This window comes from Nycticebus coucang, chromosome 11, assembly GCF_027406575.1.
Source record: "Nycticebus coucang isolate mNycCou1 chromosome 11, mNycCou1.pri, whole genome shotgun sequence".
NCBI classification, from domain to species: Eukaryota; Metazoa; Chordata; class Mammalia; order Primates; family Lorisidae; genus Nycticebus; species Nycticebus coucang.
Genome location: NC_069790.1, coordinates 127,724,647 through 127,748,269, shown reverse-complemented (window position 1 = coordinate 127,748,269; position 23,623 = coordinate 127,724,647). Strand labels below are relative to the sequence as shown.

Genomic DNA, 23,623 nt, shown 5'->3' with positions numbered 1-23,623 from the left:
CATCTCAGAAAGAAAGAAAACCAGCACAAGTTCTCAGGTACCACATCACCACACAGGTGTTCATAAGAGCAAATTATTTAGGTATGTAAATGTTTGCTTTAGCAGTGGGAGTGGATATGACAGATTTACATATTGTAAGTCTAAATAAAAGATAGTTGTTGCAAACAGCATGTCATAGTGTTAAATCACAACAAACTAAATTGATAATGAAGCTAAGTTAATACTAATGTGAGATCAGAAAGCGAAAGTAGCATCTCAGAAGTCACACTAGTGGCTCCTGCTGACAAATGCCCTTCCTAGGTGCCTCGTTTCCTGCTGCCTGTTGTGTGCTGTGCAGTCTCTGTGGTGCTGCCTGGCAGCCAGCACATGTTTCGGGAGAACACTGAGTCAGTCTTCATCCCACTGAGGCGTCTGCTTCAGTTTATCAGCAATAAGCTTTATTATCACATCACACTTAGCTCAGCACCTGGTCACCATGTGGCTTACTGAAATGTGAAGTGGAGGTATGTAGGGTTGTGCACCGCTTAGTTTGAGGCCTGTTGGGCGGGTCTTACCAGAAACAGTTCTGCTGTGGCCCAACGCGGGCATTGCCAGTGGTCACTGCACTCTGCAGCATTGCTGACAAGAGCTAGAAAAGCCACGAGGAAATGGGGCACAACCTTAGAAAATTTCGTCAGTGACACATTAAAAAAAGTAGAAACCCAGTAAAACAGTGGCATAGTTCTGTGCATGTTAAATCATAGGAGAAACGTAAGTCCTATAACAAGTACGGCACTTGAAAAATACTTAGGTTTTACAGGTGGAAATTGGGCGCCGCTGCTCCCAGGGCTCACCTGCCCACACTGTATGCCAAAGGAAGAAAACAAGAGACAGAAGAAAAATGCAAGCAAGGGAGAGGGGGCTGGGTGTCTCAGGGAGTGGGGTGTGGGCTGGGGAGGGCACAGTGAAGGGTATAGTTTGGCCTGGATACCGGTGGACTGGCTGGGCTGAGGTGTGTGTCTGAGGTGTGAGGTGAGGTGAGGTGAGGTGTGTGTGATCCTTATGGCTCTGTTTGGTGGGTGCAGTTTCCCAAATGAAACATGTTTCTCCTTGGAGAATCAGTTATGAGGAAGACATAGCAGAGAATAATCAAACCTTTAATAGGCATGTCTCAAGTGCTTTGGCACCAGGCCCTGCTCTGAGAGTCCCTGTGTGGGTGGTGGTATGTGCTAGGAGGAAGGAAAACAGGAAGACAGGCACGTGGGCAGTCCAGTGGGTGGGTGGAGGTGGCATAGGCATGCTCTGCTTGACGACAGAGATGTGCTCTGGGAAACACAGCAGCCACTGTGCTCACCACTGTGGGCAGCTGTGAAATAGCAGTGCTTGTGTAACTAAACACATGTAAGCATGCAAGAGGCACAGTGCTGGAGGTGAATGGTGGCGCACCTGTGTTGGGCACTTAGCAGGCCTGGAAGCTGCTCTGCTGAGTCAGCCAGCTGGTGGGGAGTGATGTGAAGGCCACGGGCACTCCAGTGGATTACTGCAAATGTTACACAGTGTCCCTCGGTTACACTGAATTAGTATAAAATATTTTTCTTCAGTAATAAATTAACCTTAGCTTATTATAATTTTTTTTTTTTTGCAGTTTTTGGCCGGGGCTGGGTTTGAACCCGCTACCTCCAGCATATGGGGCCAGCGCCTTACCACTTTCAACCACAGGTGCCACCCCATTATAACTTTTATTTGATAAACGTTTTAAGTTTCTTCTGTGTGTATTTTATTTATTTATTTATTTTTTTAAAGACAGACTCTCACTCTGTCTCCTGGGTAAAGCATTGTGATGTCATTGCTCACAGTGACTTCAAACTCCTGGGCTCAAGTGATTCTCCTGCCTCAGCCTCCCGAGTAGCTTTTTTTTTTTTTTTTGAGAGTCTCAATTATCGCCCTGGGTAAAGTGCCATGGCTTCATAACTCTCAGCAACCTCCAAATCTTTGGCTCAAGAGATCCTCTTGCCTCGGTTTTTCTGTTCTTCGTAGAGACGGGGTCTTGCTTTTGCTCAGGCTGGTGTCGAACTCATGAGCTCAAGCTATCCATCCGCCTTGGCCTCCCTGAGTGCTAGGATTATAGGCGTGAGCCACTGCACCTGGCCCAGATTGCACACCTTTACAGAATATACCTTTTTATACCTTTATTTTGCAAGTTTTTTTCTATTTTTAAAATTTTTAGTTTTTTAGTTTTTTTTTTTTTTTTTGGCTGGGGCTGGGTTTGAACCCACCACCTCCAGTATATGGGGCTGGTGCCCTACTCCTTGAGCCCCAGGTGCCACCCAAGTTTTTTAATTTTTAAAATTTTTTTTTTTTTTTTTTTACAAACTAAGGTACATAGTACCTGAGGCCCACACAGGGTCAGGATCACCAAGATCACCATCTTTGCCTTCATACCTTGTCCCACTGGAAGGTTTGCAGGGCAGCAGCTGGCATGGGGCATCTTCCCCTGTGATGGGAGCGCCTCCTCTGGACACCTCCTGTACTGCCTGAGGTACAGGAGGTGTCTAGAGTGTGCTCCCACTTGTAAAGGAAACTTCAGCTGTACTTCACAGCTGAGTGTACTTCACAGCTGAAGTTTCCTTTACAAGTGGGAGCACACTCTGCGGTAATGGTGGAAAATCAGCAAAGTAGGTTGTTTACACCAGCATAACTATAAGCATGTAAGTAGTGGATTATAGCATCACTGGGCAGTAGGAGCTTCTCAGCTCCAGTGTAATCTTATGGGACCAGCAGGTATATGTGGTCTATCTTTATGTGGTGTGTCTTTTGACCAGAGATCTGAATGGGCCATGTGGTGGTTTGGAGGAAGAGGATTCCAGACAAAAGTAATGGGAGGGGCCAGAGCCTGGGGCAGGCAGGGCAGGCCTGGGAGGAGTGGCCAGGCAGGCCCTGTAGGCCCAGGAGGGCTGCATCCTACCGGGTGCCCATGTGCTGGGAAGGGGCTATCATCAATGTGGGGTGCTAAGGGGTCACCTAGTGAGGGCCAAGAAGAGGCCACTGGGCATCGTAGACCTTGGCAAGAGCAGTCAGTGGGTCTGTGAAGCCAGATCTAATTTCATCAGAGGCTAGAGGTGGGGACTAGAGAAGACACAGGAGGGGGTGTGGGAGGGCCCTGGGCAGGCTGACTGTTTCCCTTTCGGAGTGGGGAGGAAGAGCTCAGTTGTGGCCATATGTGAGGGATTCCTGTTCAGTATGTGTTTCCTCCTTCCTAATGAAGAAATTGTGAAGTTAAAGGAAAATTGCAGGCAGTGTATAAAGGAGTCCTGAGTACCTAACTTGGATTTACGAGCTGTTACCACTTGCCACATTTTCTTTATCATTCTTGGTATTTAAGTATTTTTGTGCCTCTACCCCTGAATATTTGAGTGTGTATTTTTCTAAAACGACGATGTGTTACATGGCCGCTTTAAAATCCTCAAAATCAGGAAATTTAACATGACAGGTACATAGTCACATTTCTTCATTTGTCCCTGTAATGTCCTTTTCAGTAGCATTTTTTCCTGATTAGGGACTCAGGGCAGGATCAGAAACTCATTGCATTTAGCAGGCACGTCTCATTAGTTGTCTTTAATCCAGTAGAAGAGTTTCTCTGCCTTTCTGTGTCTGTCGTGACACTGACAGTTTGAAGAGTTCAGGCAGGTCCCTGTGCATATCCTTCAGTTTTTGTGCTTGGTGATCTGAGCAGACTCAGAGCATACATGTTGACAGGAGCTGTGTAACTGCATTAGGTCCCCTGGGTGTGCTGCTTCCAGGTGGGAGGTGTGGCCATCCCAGTGTGGGTGTGTGTCTATCACATTTGTCCTTTGGGAGCTGCTCCTTTCCTCTTTGTAGTGACCAGTCATCACTGCGGAAGTTGGCACTGAGTGATCTGTTCCGCCCAGGCTTCTACACTCCTGTAGAAGTGATTTTTTTTTTTCACCCTTCACTTTCTTCAAGTATTTTTATAGTTTCATGTCTTAAGTTTAAATCTTTTTTTTAAATTTATTTTTATTGTTAAATCATAGCTGTGTACATTAGTGTGATCAAGGGGTACAATGTGCTGGTTTCATATACAATCTGAAATATTCTCATCAAACTGTTCAACGTAGCCTTCATGGCATTTTCTTAGTTACTGTATGTAGGCATTTATATTCTGCATTTAGTAAGTTTCACCTGTATCCATTCTAAGATGTGTAGGTGTGGCCCCATCCATTACCCTCCCTCCACCATAACCTCCCCCCCCCTTCCCCTTCCTTGGCCCTTTCCCCATAGTCTTGTGCTATAGTTGGGTTATAGCCTTCATGTGAAAGCTATAATTTAGCTTCATAATAGAGCTGAGTACATTGGATACTTTTTCTTCCATTCCTGAGATACTTTGCTAAGAAGAATATGTTCCAGCTCCATCCATATAAACATGAAAGAGGTAAAGTCTCCATCTTTCTTTAAGGCTGCATAATATTCCATTGGTATACATGTACCACAATTTGCTAGTCCATTCGTGGGTGAATGGGCACTTGGGCTTCTTCCATGACTTAGCAATTATGAATTGGGCTGCAATAAACATTCTGGTACAGATGTCTTTGTTATATTGTGATTTTTGGTCTTCTGGGTATAAACTTAGTAAAAGAATTATAGGATCGAATGGCAGTTCTATTTTTAGGTCTCTAAGTATTCTCCAAACATCCTTCCAGAAGGAATGTATTAGTGTGCATTCCCACCAGCAGTGTAGAAGTGTGCCCTTTTCTCCACATCCATGCCAACATCTCTGGTTTTGGGATTTTGTTATGTGGGCTACTCTTACTGGGGTTAGGTGATATCTCAAAGTAGTTTTGATTTGCATTTCTCTGATGGATAAGGATGATGAGCTTTTTTTCATGTGTTTGTAGATCGTGCGTCTGTCTTCTTTAGAGTAGTTTCTCTTCAAGTCCTTTGCCCACCCTGAGATGGGGTCACGTGTTCTTTTCTTGCTAATACGTTTGAGTTCTCTGTGGATTCTGGTTATTAGACCTTTATCGGAGGTATAACCTGCAAATATTTTCTCCCATTCTGAGGGCTGTCTGCTTGCTTTACTTCCTATGTTCTTGGCTGTACAGAAGCTTTTTAGTTTGATCAGGTCCCAGTAGTGTATTTTTGATACTGCTTCAGTTGCCTGGGGGGGAGTCCTCCTCATAAATATTCACCCAGGCCGACTATCGCCCTCAGTAGAGTGCCATGGCATCACACAACTCACAGCAACGTCCAACTCTTGGGCTTAGGTGATTCTCTTGCCTCAGCCTCCTGAGTAGCTGGGACTACAGGTGCCTGCCACAGCGCACGGCTCCATTGATGTTTTTGTTTCTACAGAGGTTATAAAATTGTGACTTTTTAACTCCATATTGCTTCTGTATTTATTCATTGGCATTCTACAGATGCAAATGCTATTAATGATTTGTATGATCAGTATGACCTCGTTGATTTTTATTTTGGGGACACGAGCTTACTCCTACCTCTGCCTCCGAGTGGCTGGGACCATGGGTGACACCCATCTTGGCCTTTGTGACTCTTGTTCAGCAGGTTATGATCCATCACTGTTGCTGTTTTGGTGCTAGATTGTCCTGGCTTAAGGTACCAGAAGTCCCTTCAATTGGATTCTGTGCTCTTTTGATAATGGCCTCTGATTCTGTCAGAGAGTAGCTGAGCTTATTTGTTCAGAGCCAGGGGAAGTGTATTGAGAGGATTGCTGGAAAGATCCAGAACTCTCTCTCTGCTGACAGGAGAACAGAAAGTCCATGTGGGGCTGGACTCCAGACTAAGGGTGGAGTCAGTCGGTGTGGCCATGTCAGTGTTGTTGCTGAACTCCAGCGCACCATTGTGACACCATTGTGACCTAATTATAGGTCTGGAGATGGTGCATGTTTGGGTTGCTTTTAGGGAGGGTTTTGCTAATTGGATGAAATTTTAAACTCTAAAGATTAGGAAACCAGGGAAGAAGAGGTGGTACTTTCTGATATATAATCTCTGTACTTTTATCTTTTAGGAGTAGATTTTGAAAACTAATCAAACTCTTGATTTGTAATGAGTTAATGCTTTTTCCAATCCATTGTGAAAAGGATACAGTCATTTTGGTATTTGAAATGTGAAAAAAAAGAAATATGACATTTGCTGTTTATTTTACAGAAAGATCCCTCTGACCCCTTCAGCCTAAATGAATTGCTAGAGGAGTTATCAAGGAAACAGAAAGAAGAATTATGGCAAAGGCTGAAGATTTTGCTGACAGATGTGCTGTTAGCAAGCCGCATGGATGAATGGCCGGCATCTCACATCCAGGAGGAAGATGCTATGGAGACAGAGGATGGCTCAAAAATGGTAGCATTTGTTTTCAAAAGTGAAAAAATTTAAGTTAATAAACATTTTTTTATTATTTATTTATTTATTTTGAGACAGGGCCTCAAGCTGTCGCCCTGGGTAGAGTGCCATGGCATCACAGCTCACAGCAACCTCCAACTCCTGGGCTCAAGCGATTCTTCTTCCTCTGCCTCCCAAGTAGCTGGGACTACAGGCGCCTGCCATAATGCCTGGCTATTTTTTGGTTGTAGCCGTCATTGTTTGCCGGGCCCAGGCTGGATTTGAACCTGCCAGCTCAGGTGTACGTGGCTGGCGCCTTAGCTGCTTGAGCCACAGGCACAGAGCCAAGTTAAGAAGAATTTTTTTTTTTTTGTAGAGACAGAGTTTCACTTTATTGCCCTTAGTAGAGTGCCGTGGCGTCACACAGCTCACAGCAACCTCCAACTCCTGGGCTTAGGCGATTCTCCTGCCTCAGCCTCCCGAGTAGCTGGGACTACAGGCGCCTGCCACAACACCCGGCTATTTTTTTTTTGTTGCAGTTTGGCGGGGGCTGGGTTTGAACCTGCCACCCTTGGTATATGGGGCCAGCGCCCTGCTCACTGAGCCACAGGCACCGCCCAGTTAAGAAGAATTTTAAAGTCAAGAATTTTAGATACTAAAATCTGTTTGTTGTGGTTTTGTCCATGTTTCAACCCTACAGTTATTACTCTATCATGGTACCAAATATTGCCATTGTTTTAGGACAATTGACTTGTATTATGTTTAACTTTATTTTATTTTTTATTTTTTTTTATTTTTTGTAGAGACAGAGTCTCACTTTATGGCCCTTGGTAGAGTGCCATGGCCTCACACAGCTCACAGCAACCTCCAACTCCTGGGCTTAAGTGATTCTCTTGCCTCAGCCTCCCGAGCAGCTGGGACTACAGGTGCCTGCCACAACACCCGGCTATTTTTTGGTTGCAGTTTGGCCAGGGCCGGGTTTGAACCCGCCACCCTCAGTATATGGGGCCGGTGCCTTACCGACTGAGCCACAGGCGCTGCCCATGTTTAACATTAATTCACTTTTAGGGTAAACTAGATGTGTGGCTTGAAATTTTGAATTTTTTTTTTGAGACAAAGCCTCAAGCTGTCGCCCTAGGTAGAGTGCTGTGACATCACAGCTCACAGCAACCTCCAAATCCTGGGCTCAGGCAATTCTCCTGCCTTAGCCTCCCAAGTAGCTGGGACTACAGGTGCCCGCCACAACGCCTGGCTATTTTTTGGTTGTAGCCGTCATTGTTGTTTGGCGGGCCTGGGCTGGATTCGAACCGGCCAGCTCAGGTATATGTGCTGACGCCCTAGCAGCTTGAGCCACAGCGCTGAGCTGAAATTTTGTAATTTTTGTAACTTAAATTTTTGCAAATTTTTTAACTTAAATTTCTTTTATAAATTGATTTTAAATTGATGATTTTAATTCACTTGTAATGTTTTTTATTTATAGAGAAAAAACATAGAAATAATTCATGGAATTACATCTGTGATTCTTGCTTCTGTGTCTGTGATAAATGAAAGTGAAAACTATGAGGCTTTACTGGAATGTGTAGTTATATTAAATGGTAAGTTGACTGTAAGTGGCTTATTTAAAGTAGGATGTTGAAGTGACTTTGTGGAAGAAGGTTGCTTGTCTTTGTGAGCATTGTTGAATTTGAAAGCAGAGGGATGTAAAGCCATAGCTGTATCATCAAGTTCATTTATTTCAGCTAGAAAAGGACCACACTGGCCAGGCACAGTGACTCACACCTGGAATCCCAGCACTCTGGGAAGCCACGGCAGGAGGATCACTTGAGGCCAGGAGTTTGAGATGAGCCTGGGCAACATAATGAGACCCTGTTTCTAAAAAAAGAAAAAAAAAAAGGTAGAAAAGGGCTATCCTGAATAATTACTTAATTTTAAGCTCTGTTTGAATATTTCAAATGTTGAGATGTGTAGTACCCAGCAGCCGACTGCTGATGGTTGCAGGTTTTTCAGAAAAGTCTTTGACTTACAGGACCAATTGTTAAAAGCATGTTTAAAAGGAAAATATCTGATTGTGTGATTACTGCTGCCAGCTCATGTTGATTTCAACAAGAATTTGTGGCACTGCATTTTTTCTTTAAATGTGTTATGAGCATGATCTGAGGAGTAATTGTTGACTCCTATGGGAGTTTTACTATACTGAAATTTAAATCATGCTACTTGTAGCATTTTATTTTTATTTATTTTTTTTTTGTAGAGACAGAGTCTCACTGTACCGCCCTCAGGTAGAGTGCCGTGGCTCTCTCACACGGCTCACAGCAACCTCTAACTCCTGGGCTTACGCGATTCTCTTGCCTCAGCCTCCAGAGCAGCTGAGACTACAGGTGCCCGCCACAACGCCCGGCTATTTTTTTTTTTGTTGCAGTTTGGCCGGGGCTGGGTTTGAACCCGCCACCCTCGGCATATGGGGCTGGCGCCCTACTCACTGAGCCACAGGCGCCGCCCTACCTGTACCATTTTAAATAAACTGTAGAACTGTACTTATTTAAAAAGTGAATGAGTGAGTCTGAAATAGAAGATCTGATTGTAAAATATTTATATAAAATTATCTTATACTAAACATAAAAAAGGTAAAACTTATTTTATGTAATGATTTTTATGAAAAATCTCTTAAGTATCCTCATCCCACACTGTATGGTTTTAATTAGTTTCATGTGACAGATGCTCTCATCAAACTTTTCATTCTTAGAATTACTTAAACATATATATGTTCAGTAGCATGATGTTTTGTTCTGAGTTCTTGAAATATAACATCTTACTAAAAGTCAACCCTAATCAATGTAAAAATAGCTGTCAAATGCTTTGTGAATTTTACTAGCAGTTTATTTGTACAGTCTCTAAATAACTGGTAAAATGATTAGTACTAACAGCATAGTTGCTACTAACTTCTCAGTTAATTCAGGAATTTTTTTATTAGTATAATGGCACTGAGATGTCTATAGATTATATAAGCACAGTATTAGCATTACTAATCTGATTATTGAGTTTTTCTGTTAATAAAAGTGCTGCAATTTTTGTATTCATTATGATAGTTGCTTTTACTATTTTTTTTTCTCTGTGGCAAAATTTGAGGCCAGCACATTGGGGGATGGATGTTTACAATGGATTAGCTGTCAGTAAACATGAATGGTTCTGGTGTTACTAGGGTTATCTGGGTGTTGTTGAACTTTAATTAACCACCTATCTAGATCTGCCTTTCTAAACTGGGGTTTGGGCAGTATCATCTCTTAGAGGCTTCTAGTTCTAAAGTTCTCTGTTCTTTTGGGTCCCTTGTTAATTAATAAATTGTTTGACAATTGTTACAAAAACACTCAGTAGACCTAGTAAATAATATATATAAATCTTTGGCTAGTTAAACATAAACTAATATTTTTGCTTAGCAAAGCTTTATAGTAATATTCAAGTCATAATACTCTAAACTATTGAATCTGAATTAAAAAGAATTTGCTTTACTAATTAGGAATTGCTGTGCTCTGTTTTAGGTATTTTATATGCATTACCTGAATCTGAACGAAAACTACAACATTCCATCCAGGATTTGTGTGTTACGTGGTGGGAGAAAGGCCTGCCTGCCAAGGAAGACATGGGGAAGACAGCATTTATCATGTTACTAAGGCGGAGTCTTAAGACCAAGACTGTATGTCTGCTCCCGACTGTGCTGAAGAAGGGCTGTGTGTGGCTGTGAGGGGCCTGACTCACATGGCCCTTCCCTAGCTAAGGAGAATCCTAAAAGCCAGGGCATTCAGAGGTCCTGGGTGGGTGTGGTGGCTCTGCATTCATTCGAATGCCAGGCCTTCTCCTCACCTTCCTCAGTGTGTGGCTTCTGTCCTCCCACTGTGTCTTCACACTCAAAAGGGGGCCACTAACCCAACTGGTCTAAGTTCTAGGCAGGACAGGGAAGCAGCACAGTGGGAAGGGCTGAATCTTCCTAATTTCTGAGCTGGTGTCTGGTACCCAGGGCCCCTCCGTCTAGTTAAAAATGTGGTTTTTAAAAGGCTGTGTTACCATTCTTCACTAAATTGGGGCTCTTTCTGGTATCAAAAATGCGCTGAGCTCCTGATGGGGTGGGGTGAATGTGGCTGTTACAAGGTGACTGGGCTGTCACTGGGATTATTTTACACAGTAGCACCATTCTTTTTTTGTTGTTGTTTTTTGAGACAGAGTCTCACTATGTCACCCTCACTGGCATCACGACTCACAGCAACCTCAAACTCTTGGGCTTAAGCGAGTCTCTTGCCTCAGCCTCCCAAGTAGCTGGCTGGGACTACAGGTGCCTGCCACAACACCCTGCTATGTAGCACCAGTCTAAGGAAGTTAGGCTGAGGCCAAGCATGTCTGGAGGTCAGTTGGTAACTTGGGCTGTTTCTAATACTTTACCCCTTGTCACATACAGTTCAGAAATGTAGAAAAATAACACTTCTGCCTCCTAACCAAGACATCAGATACTTAGGTTTATCTTAGATAGTTTTGCAGATGAAAACAAAAGTCCCAAGGTGGTTGTTTTTGTTTTAGGGATGTCAAGAATATTTCTTTTCATCATCCCTCCCCTGCCCCCCCACCCCCCTCCAGCTGTCTTTTGTGACAGAGGCTTAGCAAGTCAGTGGGTGAGCTGGAAGGCCACTCCCAGCAGTGCTCTGGAAAGCTCGTCCCTAGTTAGGGCCCCTGTCTGAGTCCACAGAGCAGGCACTTTGTGGTGGGTAGGACTTGCTTGGGTGCCCCTCAGCTAGTATCTGATTTTCTGTGCTGGTCGAGGGCGTAATTGAGAAACGCTTTTTTGTATTCAGACTTACCTTTATGCCATTGATTTGTGTTTTTAAAATCCATTTTCCCTGCCAGTATTGTTTAGCTATTAAATCAAGACTTTGATTGATCTATTTAGAGTTGGGATCTTGCTGTGTTGCTCAGGCTGGACTCAAACTCTTAGGCTCCAGTGATCTTCCTACCTTATCCTCCAAGTAGCTGGGAGTGTGGATGACACTGCCTTGTCAAGCCTTTATTTTTCATGTCTTCCTAATGCTCTAAAGCTGTGCTGAAGCACAGTAGCTGCTAGCCTCATAAGGCTTTTTAAATTTAAAGTTAACAATGGTGAAATTTGTTTATTTTATGGCACTACTAACATTTCAGTAGCTCAGTAGCAGATGTGGTTCAGGTCTGCTGCATGGACGGTACAGACAAAAAGTATTTTGTGCACAGTGCTGGGTTTCTGACTGCTTTGGCCTATGTTTTTTAAAAAACTGCAAGTGGCATTTGCAAATTTTTATTTATTTATTTTTAGACAGAGTTTCACTTTGTTACTCTTGATAGAGTGCCTTGGCGTCATAGCTCACAGTAACCTCCCACTCTTGGGCTTAGGCGATTTTCTTGCCTCAGCCTCCCGAGTAGCTGGGACTATAGGTGCCCGCCACAACAGCTGGCTATTATTCATTGCAATTTGGCAGGGGCCGGGTTCAAACCCTCCACCCTCAGTATATGGGGCTGGCACCCTACCCACTGAGTCACAGGTGCCACCTGGCATTTACACATTTTAAAATATGTTTTCATTTGTCATTATTTCCTAGTCTTTGATGAATCAACTAGAAATATCATTATGATATAAAATATACTTAATTTGAAATATGACTGGACAGTGCCTATAGCTAAGTGAGTAGGGCACTGGCCACATACACTGAGGCTGGCAGGTTTGAGTCTAGCCCAGGCCTGCTAAACAATGACAACTACAACCAAAAAATAGCCGGGTGTTGTGCATGGGCACCTGAGTCCCAGTTCCTTGGGAGGCTGAGGCAAGAGAATCACTTAAGCCCGAGAGTTTGAGGTTGTTGTGAGCTGTGACGCCATGGCAGTCTACTGAGGGCAATATAGTGAGACTCTGTCTCAAAAAAGAAAAGAAAAGAAATATGACTTTACGGTTCATAAAAACTCTAAACATAACGTGTTTTGTGCATTATTTGTAGGGTGCAGACATTTGTCGGCTTTGGCATGTTCATCAAGCTTTGTATTGCTTTGATTATGATTTGGAGGAAAGTAGAGAAATTAAAGACATGCTGCTTGAGTGCTTCATGAATATTAGTCATATCAAGAAAGAAGAGGTACAGAGGTTCCTGTTTTGGTCTGTTTGTGAGCTGCTTTTTAAATACATTCTAAGTTCATGTTGCTCTTTGTGATGTGCTCAGTATGTTCTTGGAGATTCAGCTCAGCTACTAAGAGTTACTATATATTTGTCGCACATCATTTTTATTTCATGGCAGTACTAAAGCAAACATTTTACAAGTCCTTACTTATTTTGTCATTAAATGGGATGGTAACAGGTGGCTGTGTGAATCCTGGGAGAGCTGCGGTTGCATTTTAAATTAAGAACGATTAAAAATAAGTTTGGGGAAACACTTCCCTATGGACGAGATCTGGCCCTCTGCCCTACTTCCACTTTAATTGGCATGTGCTCAGAACCATCCTTGGACTACACTGTGTTCTCTGTTTCTCCTTCCTGCTCATCCTCCAGTGAGTCCCAAGGGAAGCTTTGGCCTGTAGCTGCACTGCCCGTCCTGGAGACACCCCCACAGGTGCTCCTGAGCACTTGAGATGGAGTCTGTCTGATTGAAGTATGCTTTAAAAAGTGTGTAAAATAGCTGATCAGTAATTTTGGTATCTCTTATATGCCTAGCATAATAAATGATAATATTTTTGACTATATTATTTTACATAAAAATGTTAATTTAATCTTCTTTTATTAATGAGGCTTGAGCACCTCCCACTGTGCTAGGGTCCCCCTGTAGTTGATTATGGAGTGCCAACTGTAAGCCCAGGCTTCAGAGGCCACGATGCCTTCCACATGTCTCTGCCTTGGGTTGCCTGTGGCCTTGGAGTGCATCTCCCAAGACTGAACTCCTGGAATTCAGCTTGGGAGTCCTTACTCACTTGCCTGTTTGTAAACGAGGAGATGAAGTGTTGCTTATTTAATTCTATTATTACCCATAAATTCTAGACTTAAAGTATTGTAGGTTTGAGGTTGCATGGCAGTTGGTGGCAGAGCCAGAATGAAATTTTACAGCCCTGTGGTAAGTGTCCTAATTGCTGCTGCTCCACCTCTAGAGGCTTCTGAGGCCCTGAGGCCAATGCTCTGCCATTCAGGGCTCTTCCAGCCTCAGCCTCAGTGCTTTTGCTCCATAGTATAATTTATACGTGCCTCCTTCTTACCAATAGCTAATTTTTAACTTCACTCAATATTTAAAGAACTGTTATTGGAAACTTTTATTTGGTTGCAATTTTGGTTTTCTTTTATTTCCAGGGCAGAAGATTTCTTAGTTCTCTCTTTAATTGGAATATAAACTTTATTAAAATGATCCATGGGACCATTAAAAACCAGCTAGAGGGATTACAAAAGTAAGTATTAAGGGTAATTAAAATTTTTTGCTGTATTAGTATGATTTTGAAAGATTCCGTTTGATTTAACTTTCTTTTTTTCCTTTTTTTTTTTTTTTTTGAGACAAGGTCTTGCTCTTGTTACCTGGCTAGAGTGCAGTGATGCATTCATATTTCACTGCAACCTTGAACTCCTGGGCTCCAGTGATCCTCCCACTTCAGCCTCCTGACTAGCTGGGACTATAAGGGTGCACCATGAACCCCAGCTAATTTTTTCTACTTTTTTTGGTAGAGACAGAATCTTACTGTGTTGCCCAGTCTAGTCTTAAACTCCAGACCTCAAGCAATCCTCTAGCTTCGGCCTCCCAAAGAGCTGTAATTACAGGTGCAAAACACTGCACCCAGACTGACATGGCTTTTAAAAGTTATATTAATGTATTGGAAGCTTAAAACTCTATCATACTTATTTTGTATCATTGAATCACTGAATAATTTTTTTCTTCTATAGAAAGTCATTTCGTTTTCAATAATGACCATTGAAATTAAGATTTTTAAAGTAAAACTTAGTGGAAATAAGTAAAACTCAGTGGAAATTAGGCAGAGGTAGTGGGGAGGAGGGGATGTGAAAATATTTTTTTTTTTTTTTTTTTTTTTGAGATAGCCTTAAGTAGTCTCACAGCTCAAAGCATCACAGCTCAAAGCAACCTCCCAACTCCTGGGTTCAAGTGATTCTCCTGCCTCCGCCTCCCAAGTAGCTGGGATTATAGGCGCCTGCCACAACACCCAGCTATTTTTTTTTTTTTTTTTTTGTTGCAGCCATCATTGTTTTTTGGCGGGCTCAGGCTGGATTCGAAACCGCCAGCTCAGGTATATGTGGCTGGCACCTTAGCTGCTTGAGCCAGAGGTGCCAAGCCAAGGGGATGTGAAAATCTTATTGGGTATCATGAACACAGGGTGATGAACCCCTGACTGAGGCATCACAGAAGCAGTCCATGTAACCAAAAACATTTGTACCCCGTAATATATATATATATATATTTTTTCATAGGGACAGAGTCTTACTTTGTCGCCCTTGGTAGAGTGCTCTGGCGTCACAGCTCACAGCAACCTCCCTCTCTCGGGCTTAGGCGATTCTCTTGCCTCAGCTTCCTGAGTAGCTGGGACTACAGGCACCCACCACAACACCTGTCTATTTTTTTGTTGCAGTTTGGCTGGGGCCAGGTTCGAACCTGCCACCCTTGGTATATGGGGCCAGTGCCCTACTCACTGGCCACAGGCGCTGCCCAGTACCCTGTAATATTTTGAAATACAAAGGAGATTTTAATTTGTGGTTGTTCCTTAAATAGTCAAAATTATTTGCCTGTTAAATCTTAGCCCTACTGACCTTAACTCACATAGTAGTTCCTGTGATAATGTTGCGGGTGTGATGTGCTCTTGGCAGGTGAATCTGGCTGGGTTGTGTGGGACAGAAGGGGCCTATGTAGCCCCTGCCAGACAGCTGGGTCAGCACCGAGTTGGGATTTGGCTTTGGTTCCTGGTTGCAAAGCTCCTCTTGTACACTAGATTGCTTCTCCTATTCCTCATTTTCAGAATATTTGGGTCGAACTAATAGATTCTAAAGTCAATTCTGGTATTTTAGGGCTTTTTGTACCTGAGGAATTAATAGCTTGGAAAGTTCAAAATGACTCTTAAGTCACAAGTTTATTTATATTTAACTTTTTCTGGTTTTGAGCTTATGTTCTCATAGTTTCGCAGGAAGTAGTGAGTTCTGGGTAAGCCTTGGCTGAGAAGGTGGAAGTAGTTTGTCTCTTCTTCTTTCCCCAAACTCTTCATTCCACTTTCTGCCACAAGTGAATCGCATATCTCTGCAGATCCAGTGCAGAGTGCTAGGGTGAGAGAGTAACTACGATGATAAATGTTGAAAGTATAATTCTTAAACTTACATGACAATATTTTGTTCTTTTTAATAGGTCTTTGGTGGTACACATTGCAGACATCTATTTCAGAGCTTGGAAAAAGGCTACAGGGAGAATACTGGAGGTATTTTCTTTGTATTAAATATTAACACTTTCATTGCATTCTAGTTACTAAATAAGTAATCAAGGAAGGGTTAAGACTTAATGTTTATGTGCTCTGTCAAAATAAAGCCACATACAGAAGTTTGCGTGGCAGAAAGGTGCCTCAGTGCTCAGGGCAGTTTGTAGAGCTACACTGGCCCAGGGGAGGGTGGGCAAGTGCTTTTGGGTACCAGGTAGCAGGCCTGTGCTGTCCAGCATGTGTGGTTATTGGACTCTTGGAATGTTTTCAGTCCAAATTGAGCAGTTGCTCAAACATATAATATCTCAGTAATATTTTTAAAAAACATCGGTTGCAAATTGAAATGACAGTGGTCTGGATATATTATATTGGGCTAAATAAAAGAATGTTGCCCTCCATATCTGTGGGTTTTGCATTCATGAATTCAATCAACCATTTACCGGTTTCTTTTGTTTGTTTTAATGCAGCCACTGGGGTATGTGCGTTTGTGGCTCGAATTCTGTCTCTGCTGGACTGTTGCTTAGGTGCCTCAGTCACTGCTGTTCCATTATGTTACTTTTGAGAATTTAGGGTGTCCTCTTTGTGTACAGCTCATTCTGTTGACTGCATAGTCTTTGCATTATGAAGAGAGGGCTATGTGATATGCAGTCTCAGTTATGCAAAGGCCTTTTGTGCCAAAAAGTGTCTTTGTCTGTTTTCCCTTATGTTTTTCTTATACTAGGTTCTCAAATGTTTTTCTTTTTCTCTGAGAGTAAACTGTTCACTCTGAATCAGAAAGGCATCTTTTTGCAAGCCTCTTTTTCCAGGCTTTGGTAGAGGAGGCACCTGTGGGGCTGGCTGGTGGCTGCCTGGGGTCAGGCTCCTTCCATCCTGTCTCTGCCCTGCCCCCTGGAGGCCTGATTTCATCGCACAGTTCATCCTTGACTTCTGGAAACAACAAATTACCCATTAAAGTCCTGTGTGGATGACTTCTAAGTTTTCAGTGTGTATTTTTTAGGGAGAGAAGGGCAACATTAAGACATTGTTCTGCATTATTTTTTGCTTTAAAAATACACCATGAAATTTGTTCTGCATTATTTTTTGCTTTAAAAATGCACCATGAATATTTGCCCTTAGTATAATTTGTTTCCTGTTCTCCAGTAGATTAAAAAATAGTCGTTTGTAATTGAAAATTTAGCTGTTTGACTATCTGCATACAGAACTAGCACTAGTCATGGGTACTCTCATTCTCTTCCCTTCTCCCTGTAAGTATGTAAGGCAAATTCCAGATATGACATTTCATTTCTACATAATTCATTATGCAGCTCTTAAAAAACATGACTGTACAATGTCTGTAACACCTAAAAATTAATAATAAGTGCTTGATATTTTTCAAAATAATTAGACCATATTTAAATTTTCCTTTTTTGTCTCAAGATTTTTTTTATGGTTTCTTTGAATCAGGATTCACTAAGTTGCCCATGTGCCATTTACATGTTGTGCCATTTAAATCTTATTTTAGATCCTTCCTCCTCTCCTTTTCATTCATTTTGTTTTGTTTTAAAAACCTGTGCCATTGACATATTGAAGAAAGTGAGTCAGTTGTCCTAAAGGTTTGGGTTCACCTTTCCTGGTCCCATAACTTCCCAGATAGAGCTGGCTATCTCCTGCTTCATCCTGAGCCACACAATACGTAGGCTGTCCTGTGTTATAAAGATGCTGATACCAAGGTTTATCAAGTCTTCAGATGAGGGAGAGTTTCAGAGGTACTAGAAGTTAACATTAAGGCAGTTTCCTCAGGTCCTTCCCTAAACTGTGGAAGTCCTGTGCATGTGTGTGAAGGGTGCAGGGTCTTGGGTGACAGACCCTGTTCCACCAGGGTTTATGCTGTTGTTGCTGGCTTGGCCACTCCTCTGCTGCTGTACTCTTGGGTGGCCCCCATGCCCGCCCAGCCCTTCTCAGTGGCAGCCCCAGAAGGTTTTACTTTAGGCTGGAATCCTGGCCTCCAGCACAGAGGGAGCTCCGTTGTGGTTCGAGGGAGGCTGTGAGAAAAGAGCCAGTCCTGGAGGGCTGTGGAGGTTGGGGTGACTCAGGAGGCTGTACACCCCTGCTGCTTCTGTCTCCATGATTTGGTTTGAGCGGCCCGAGTGTGGGTGGGAGCTACCTTGCCATTTGACACAGATTTGGTATTCAATCAAATAAGATAGAAGAAGCTAAACGTTCTCCTTGGTCTATGGAAACTAAAGGAATTCCAAGAGGTATGGACTTGGAATAGGAATTCTCTGGTGACAGGATCTGGGTTTTACCTCATGAGACACGAGATGAAGAGGTCAGATCCCTTCCTTTACTCAAGTGCTTTGCTACCTGGCAGCTCCCCAGCAGGCCCCATGTGCCCAGCATCTGCGTTGCCCTTGTCCTTTCAGGCGATCGAGAATGGGTGCATCCAGGACTTCATGTTCCACGGGATCCACCTTCCAAGGAGGTCTCCAGTGCACTGCAAAGTGCGGGAGGTGAGCTGGCATTTACACATTGATTGTGAGCAGATTGGTTTGAAATACTGTCTCATCTGTTTTGTTTTTAGATCAGTGTTTTGGTTAAATTTAAAAATTAGGCTTTCAGTAAGAAAGATTTCTTAGGATCTTGATATGATGTCTACAGTTTTATTCCTGCCACAAAAGTTATGAGGAAGCAAAGGCACATTGTTGTTAACGTAGTTGAACTTAATTTGAACCACCTTTGATCCAGTTTGTTGATCAAAGAACTTCTAGAATTATCACTTTCTAACTGCTACTGTCACTTTTTCAAAGATCTTAAAGCAGTGGTTCTCAACCTTCCTAATGCCGCAATGTATTTTCATTGTTAAAAAAGGGGTCGCGACCCACAGGTTGAGAACCGCTGTCTTAGAGGATGTTTGAAGTTATTTTTATTAATCACTTTTATACATTATTTTTATTAATCACTTTTATACATTAAATCTACATTTTGGTGTTCTGAAAACCAAATGGAATAAAAATGTTGATAGTTTATCTTGATTATTTGTAAAAGGCACTCAGAATTTAGATAAGAATTTCATCCTTTTATTTAATAAGTGGTCTGACTACAGAAGGCTCTGTCACCAATGTCGTTATTACACTTATAGAGGTTTGATCGCTCATGGTGATCCTGGCAAGAGGAATTGGAAAATGTGGTCTGAGTGTCTGGTTAAGTTGAGCAGACTCAGTTGATCAGAGTTCTAATCCACAGGCAGGCTCATTTGCTTGCTGTTAGTTTTAGCAACCATGTGTCATGAAGCAAAGTAAATAAAGACTGCCTTTTTCTTTGCTTTTTGTGTAGTGAGATTACTACTGTTTGTGGTTTTTTTTTTTTTTGGCCAGGGCTGGGTTTGAACCCGCCACCTCCAGCATATGGGACTGGCGCCCTACTCCTTGAGCCACAGGCACCACCCGAGATTACTACTGTTTGTAGAATATAAATGTACTAATTATCTTAATTTTGAATGGATGAGAAAACATTTCTTTACGTTATTGAGGCTTTGGTTTGTTACCCAAGGATAAAGAACCCAGAGATTTATCTAGATCACTGAGTTGTCCAGAGAGTTTAAAAATTATAATTTCATATGATTAAAATAAATACATACATTAAGTGAATCCCCCTCCTCCCCTTACCCCATCCCAGTGTGGCTTTTATTTTATTTATTTATTTATTTAGAGACAGAGTCTAATTATGTCACCCTCAGCAGAGTGCCATGGCATCACAGGTCACAGCAACCTCAAATTCTTGGGCTTAAGTGATTATCTTGCCTCAGCCTCCCAGGTAGCTGGGACTATAGGTGCCCACCACAATGACCGGCTATTTTTGTTGTTGTTGTACTTGCCGTTGTTTGGTAGGCCCGGGCCAGGTTCAGACCCGCCAGCTGCAGAGTATGTGGCCAGCACCCTAGCCCCTGAGCAATAGGTGACAAGCCTATTTATTTATTGAGACAGTCTCACTATGTCGCCCTGGGTAGAGTGCCATGGTGTAGCTCACAGCAACCTCAAACTCTTGGGCTTAAGCAATTCTTTTGCTTCTGCCTCCCAAGTAACTGGGACAATAGGTGACCACCACAACCAACTATTTTTTGTTGCAATTGTTATTTAGCTGGCCCCGGCTGGTTTCGAACCTGCCAGCCTCGATGTTATGTGGCTGGCACCCTACTCACTGAGCTGTGGGTGCTGAGCCTCAGTGTGGCTTTTAGTTGTAGTCAGTGTGTTATTTATTTCACATATATGATTTCATATATAGGATTTGGTTTTTCAAATTCTATTTAGTAACTAAGAATTGCAGCATTTTGTCCACACAAAAAGTTTGACATAGTTGCTTCATTCTCGGTGCCAAATAACTAATGACTTTTTTCATATAGAATTTTTTGCCATGGTAGTCTTAGTAATAAAGATATCATTATATAAGCATAGGTATAACTACTTGGTAAGTGTATGAAAAACACAATAATTCAAAAGAAAAATATTGTGAAATGTATTACTGGAATTGAAGTAATTGTTTTTAACATTGTGTATAGCACATCAGAGTTTCTTACATTGTTTTTATTTGATAAAAATTTATCTGATACATCATCTTATTGATATGCTGAAAGAAACTTTCATGCATTTCTTCAGACATCATTTGAAGGGAGAAATCCTGATATGTTTGATAAAGATGTTCTAGAATTATATAGTAGTAATGGTTACACAAGTCTGAAGATGGTAGAGGCCATGGAATTGTACACTTTAAAAGAATGAATTTTATGCCATATGGATGTTATCTTAATAAATCTGTTTAGAGGCTCAGTGCCTGTGGCTCAAGTAGCTAAGGCACCAGCCACATACACCTGAGCTGGCGGGTTTGAATCCAGCCCAGGCCCGCAAAACAACAATGATGACCACAACAAAAAAATAGCTGGGCATTGTGGCCGGTGCCTGTAGTTCCAGCTACTTGGGAGGTGGAGGCAGGAGAATCGCTTGAGCCCAGGAGTTGTAGGTTGCTGTGAGCTGTGATGCCACGGCACTCTACCCCGGGTGACAGCTTGAGGCTCTGTCTCAAAAAAAAAAAAAGAAAAAAATCTGTTTAGAAAATCTTTTATGGAGTATACCATTGATACCAAAACTTGATATGGTTGGTATGTTGTGCACAAAAAATAAACTATAGCCTGAGGTCAACATCATTAAATTAAAAACTCCAAAATATAATTAGTAATTAGAACTAATAATCTCCACCTGTAGTTCTTTTAGGGTGTAATTGACACAAGCAGATCCCTGAAGAGGGAGGCTGGTGTGTGTCTTGTCTCCGCAGGCTGGCTGCAGCACAACTGTAGCCCTGTAGCTGGGACTTGCGTTATCCTCCTGCCTGAGGTCACAGGCACAAGCTTCTGCTGGCTGTTCCTATTCCTGTTGTTTCATAGCCTGTTTACTTTTTTTTTTTAAATTTTTTCACTTAATAAATTTTAGCTGCAAGAAGTGTGAGTTAAAGAAGTCAGGCAAAGTTGGTTGTTGGGGACAAGCATCTGTAAAGAATTTTAGGACAGGTCTGGCTGGGGTGGAAGAAAGGAGTGGAGGCTCTGGAGGTACTTGAGCTCTGAGAGGCTGAGCTTGTGCAGTGAGTGGTCACTGGTGATGGCTCCTCCTCCCTGCTGGTTGAGACACAGCAGTGCTGTCAGGTTGCTGATAAAGAGGTTCAGTCCGAGCCTTTGGACCCCTCAGGCAGATGCCTCCACACCCCTTTCCACGTCACCCTGAAGGTCAGAGGTTCAGTGGCTGTCTTGGAGCGTGTGTGGCTGTTGGCAGACAGTAGAAACCAGACCCAGACTATTTTGTAGCTCAGGGTCATTGATTTTTATTTGAGCCTTAGATTTCTTTTGGGTGTTGAGCCCGGTAGAGTGTCAATTTCCCCTCACAGTTGCTCTTGTTGGGGAAATTGTCTGTGGCATGTGGGTGTCCTTCATTTCAGAACAGTGTTTCAACACTGCCTTTCTTTTCTTCCTCCTTTTTTTTTTTTTGGCCCCCAGGTGCTCAGTTACTTCCACCATCAGAAGAAAGTACGTCAGGGAGTGGAAGAAATGCTGTGTCGGCTATACAAACCCATCCTCTGGAGAGGACTGAAGGTGCCTTTGCTTTCTCCTGGGTGAACTGTGCTAATCATACATATGAATTTGGCGACTCTAATCCATACTTGTGATTGAGTAGTAGAAATAAGACTTAGAACTGAGTGCTTTGTGGAATTTTGAAAAAGTGTGTTTTTCTTTTATCAAAAACCATTCTTGGGTTTACTTAACTAGCGATTTGGGTTAGTTTAGTGCAGACTACACAGGTGCTTTGAAGTGGCTGTGCTGTGGAGGGAATGGTTGGGCTTCAAGGCCAGCCCCAATCCTCTGTCAGGAGAAGTGGTGACACAAAGGGGCTTCAAAGGGAGGAAACTGATTTTTTTTTTCTTCAAGTTATCTATTGGTATTGAAGTAAGTTCTGCTTAGTTTAAGAAAGACCTTACAAAGTTTGGTCAATTTAAGTGTTACAATTGTAACACTTTGTAAATAAGTCTGTACTGAGATAATGAAAGTATTACGTTGGGAACACTGGGCTTAAGTCTTTGAATGTTAACTCTCTGGGATTCTGAAGTACTCTTTTATTATTATAGGCCAGAAACTCTGAAGTTCGATCAAATGCTGCATTATTGTTTGTTGAAGCATTTCCCATTAGGGACCCAAACCTTCATGCTATTGAGATGGACAATGAAATTCAGAGACAGTTTGAAGAACTCTATGTACGTATTACATGTGGTCAGCTTTTGTGGGCCCTAGCTCCGTCTAGGGCTTGTGTCTCCTGCCCTCACAGCTGTGTCACACCCTGCCCCACGAGCAGCTCTCCAGACCTCAGCCACCATTCTGAGAGCAACTGTTCTCTCCCTGGGACCCTCCGCAGCCACATGGCCCTGTGCTGTCCTTTTCTCTTCCTTTTAGTCACTTTCTGGATGTTTAATTATCACCTCGCGTGGATTAGAGATTTTGTGTGTGGTCTTACTGTATCCCCAGTGGAGAGGTGGTGTCACCTAGTGGGCAGAGCTCATGCTGTGGTGCCAGGACCCTGTGTTTGAGTATAAACTCCCTTATCTCTTCGTGTCTTTATCTGTGATTAGGATTGTGATGCTGCCTCCCATAAAGCTCTTGGGGCCCACAGATAATGCCTGTGCATTGGGTTTTCAGAGGAGATGAGAAGACGTCAAGATGTGACATTTATTAGGTTGTCCACTCCGCTGATAGTGCTGCCCTGCCATCCTTGTTCCCTCACAGGCAGCTGTCCTGGCTGAATAAAACTTTAGGAAGCAGGGGTAGCAAAAGTCCATCATGATGTTACCTGTAGTGCTCCTAACAGAGCCCCTTTGTTTTCTGACTTATGGACCTTCTCAGTTGCGTGTGCCCCTGGAGTGAGCAGCCATCCACGCCTTGCTATCTTGCCTCATCCACATGTGCGTTCGTCTAAAATTCCTTTGGGGGGGGCAAGTTCATGGGAACAAATATTGCTGAACAAAGTAAGATTAGATTTTGGTAGATTTTAGTGAAAAAAGTGACAACTTTTGCTCTTCTAAGTGTATAAAATTGTGACCCACTGTGTTTTTGCCTGTAGTGCTTCAAGGTTTGCTTCTATTGGGTGTGTGCCCACACACCCCTCCCAGGGGCACCAGAGTGCAGGCTTGTTGAGTGGGTGCTTGGCCTTCCGCACTGGGTGTGGGTACGTATAACATGGGAGCTATTTCAGCTCCCCTGTGGGGTCTGCACCTCGTGGGTATGGTCTCGCCAGGGCCTGTAACTGCTCTTCCTGGTGCTTCTTTCATACTGGAATAA

General features: G+C 42.7%; 1 protein-coding gene across 2 annotated transcripts in view; it reads left to right on the top strand.

Annotated features, from left to right (window-relative positions):
• Positions 1-23,623, top strand: part of NCAPG2 (non-SMC condensin II complex subunit G2) — an 83,924-nt gene that overhangs the window by 4,049 nt on the left and 56,252 nt on the right. For both annotated transcript variants that reach the window (XM_053553553.1, XM_053553552.1), the window contains 9 exons: positions 6,163-6,351; positions 7,811-7,925; positions 9,867-10,021; positions 12,336-12,470; positions 13,667-13,761; positions 15,711-15,780; positions 18,180-18,266; positions 21,794-21,889; positions 22,420-22,545. In XM_053553553.1, the coding sequence (XP_053409528.1) occupies positions 6,163-6,351; positions 7,811-7,925; positions 9,867-10,021; positions 12,336-12,470; positions 13,667-13,761; positions 15,711-15,780; positions 18,180-18,266; positions 21,794-21,889; positions 22,420-22,545 (1,068 nt within the window). The remainder of the gene's footprint in view (positions 1-6,162; positions 6,352-7,810; positions 7,926-9,866; positions 10,022-12,335; positions 12,471-13,666; positions 13,762-15,710; positions 15,781-18,179; positions 18,267-21,793; positions 21,890-22,419; positions 22,546-23,623) is intronic.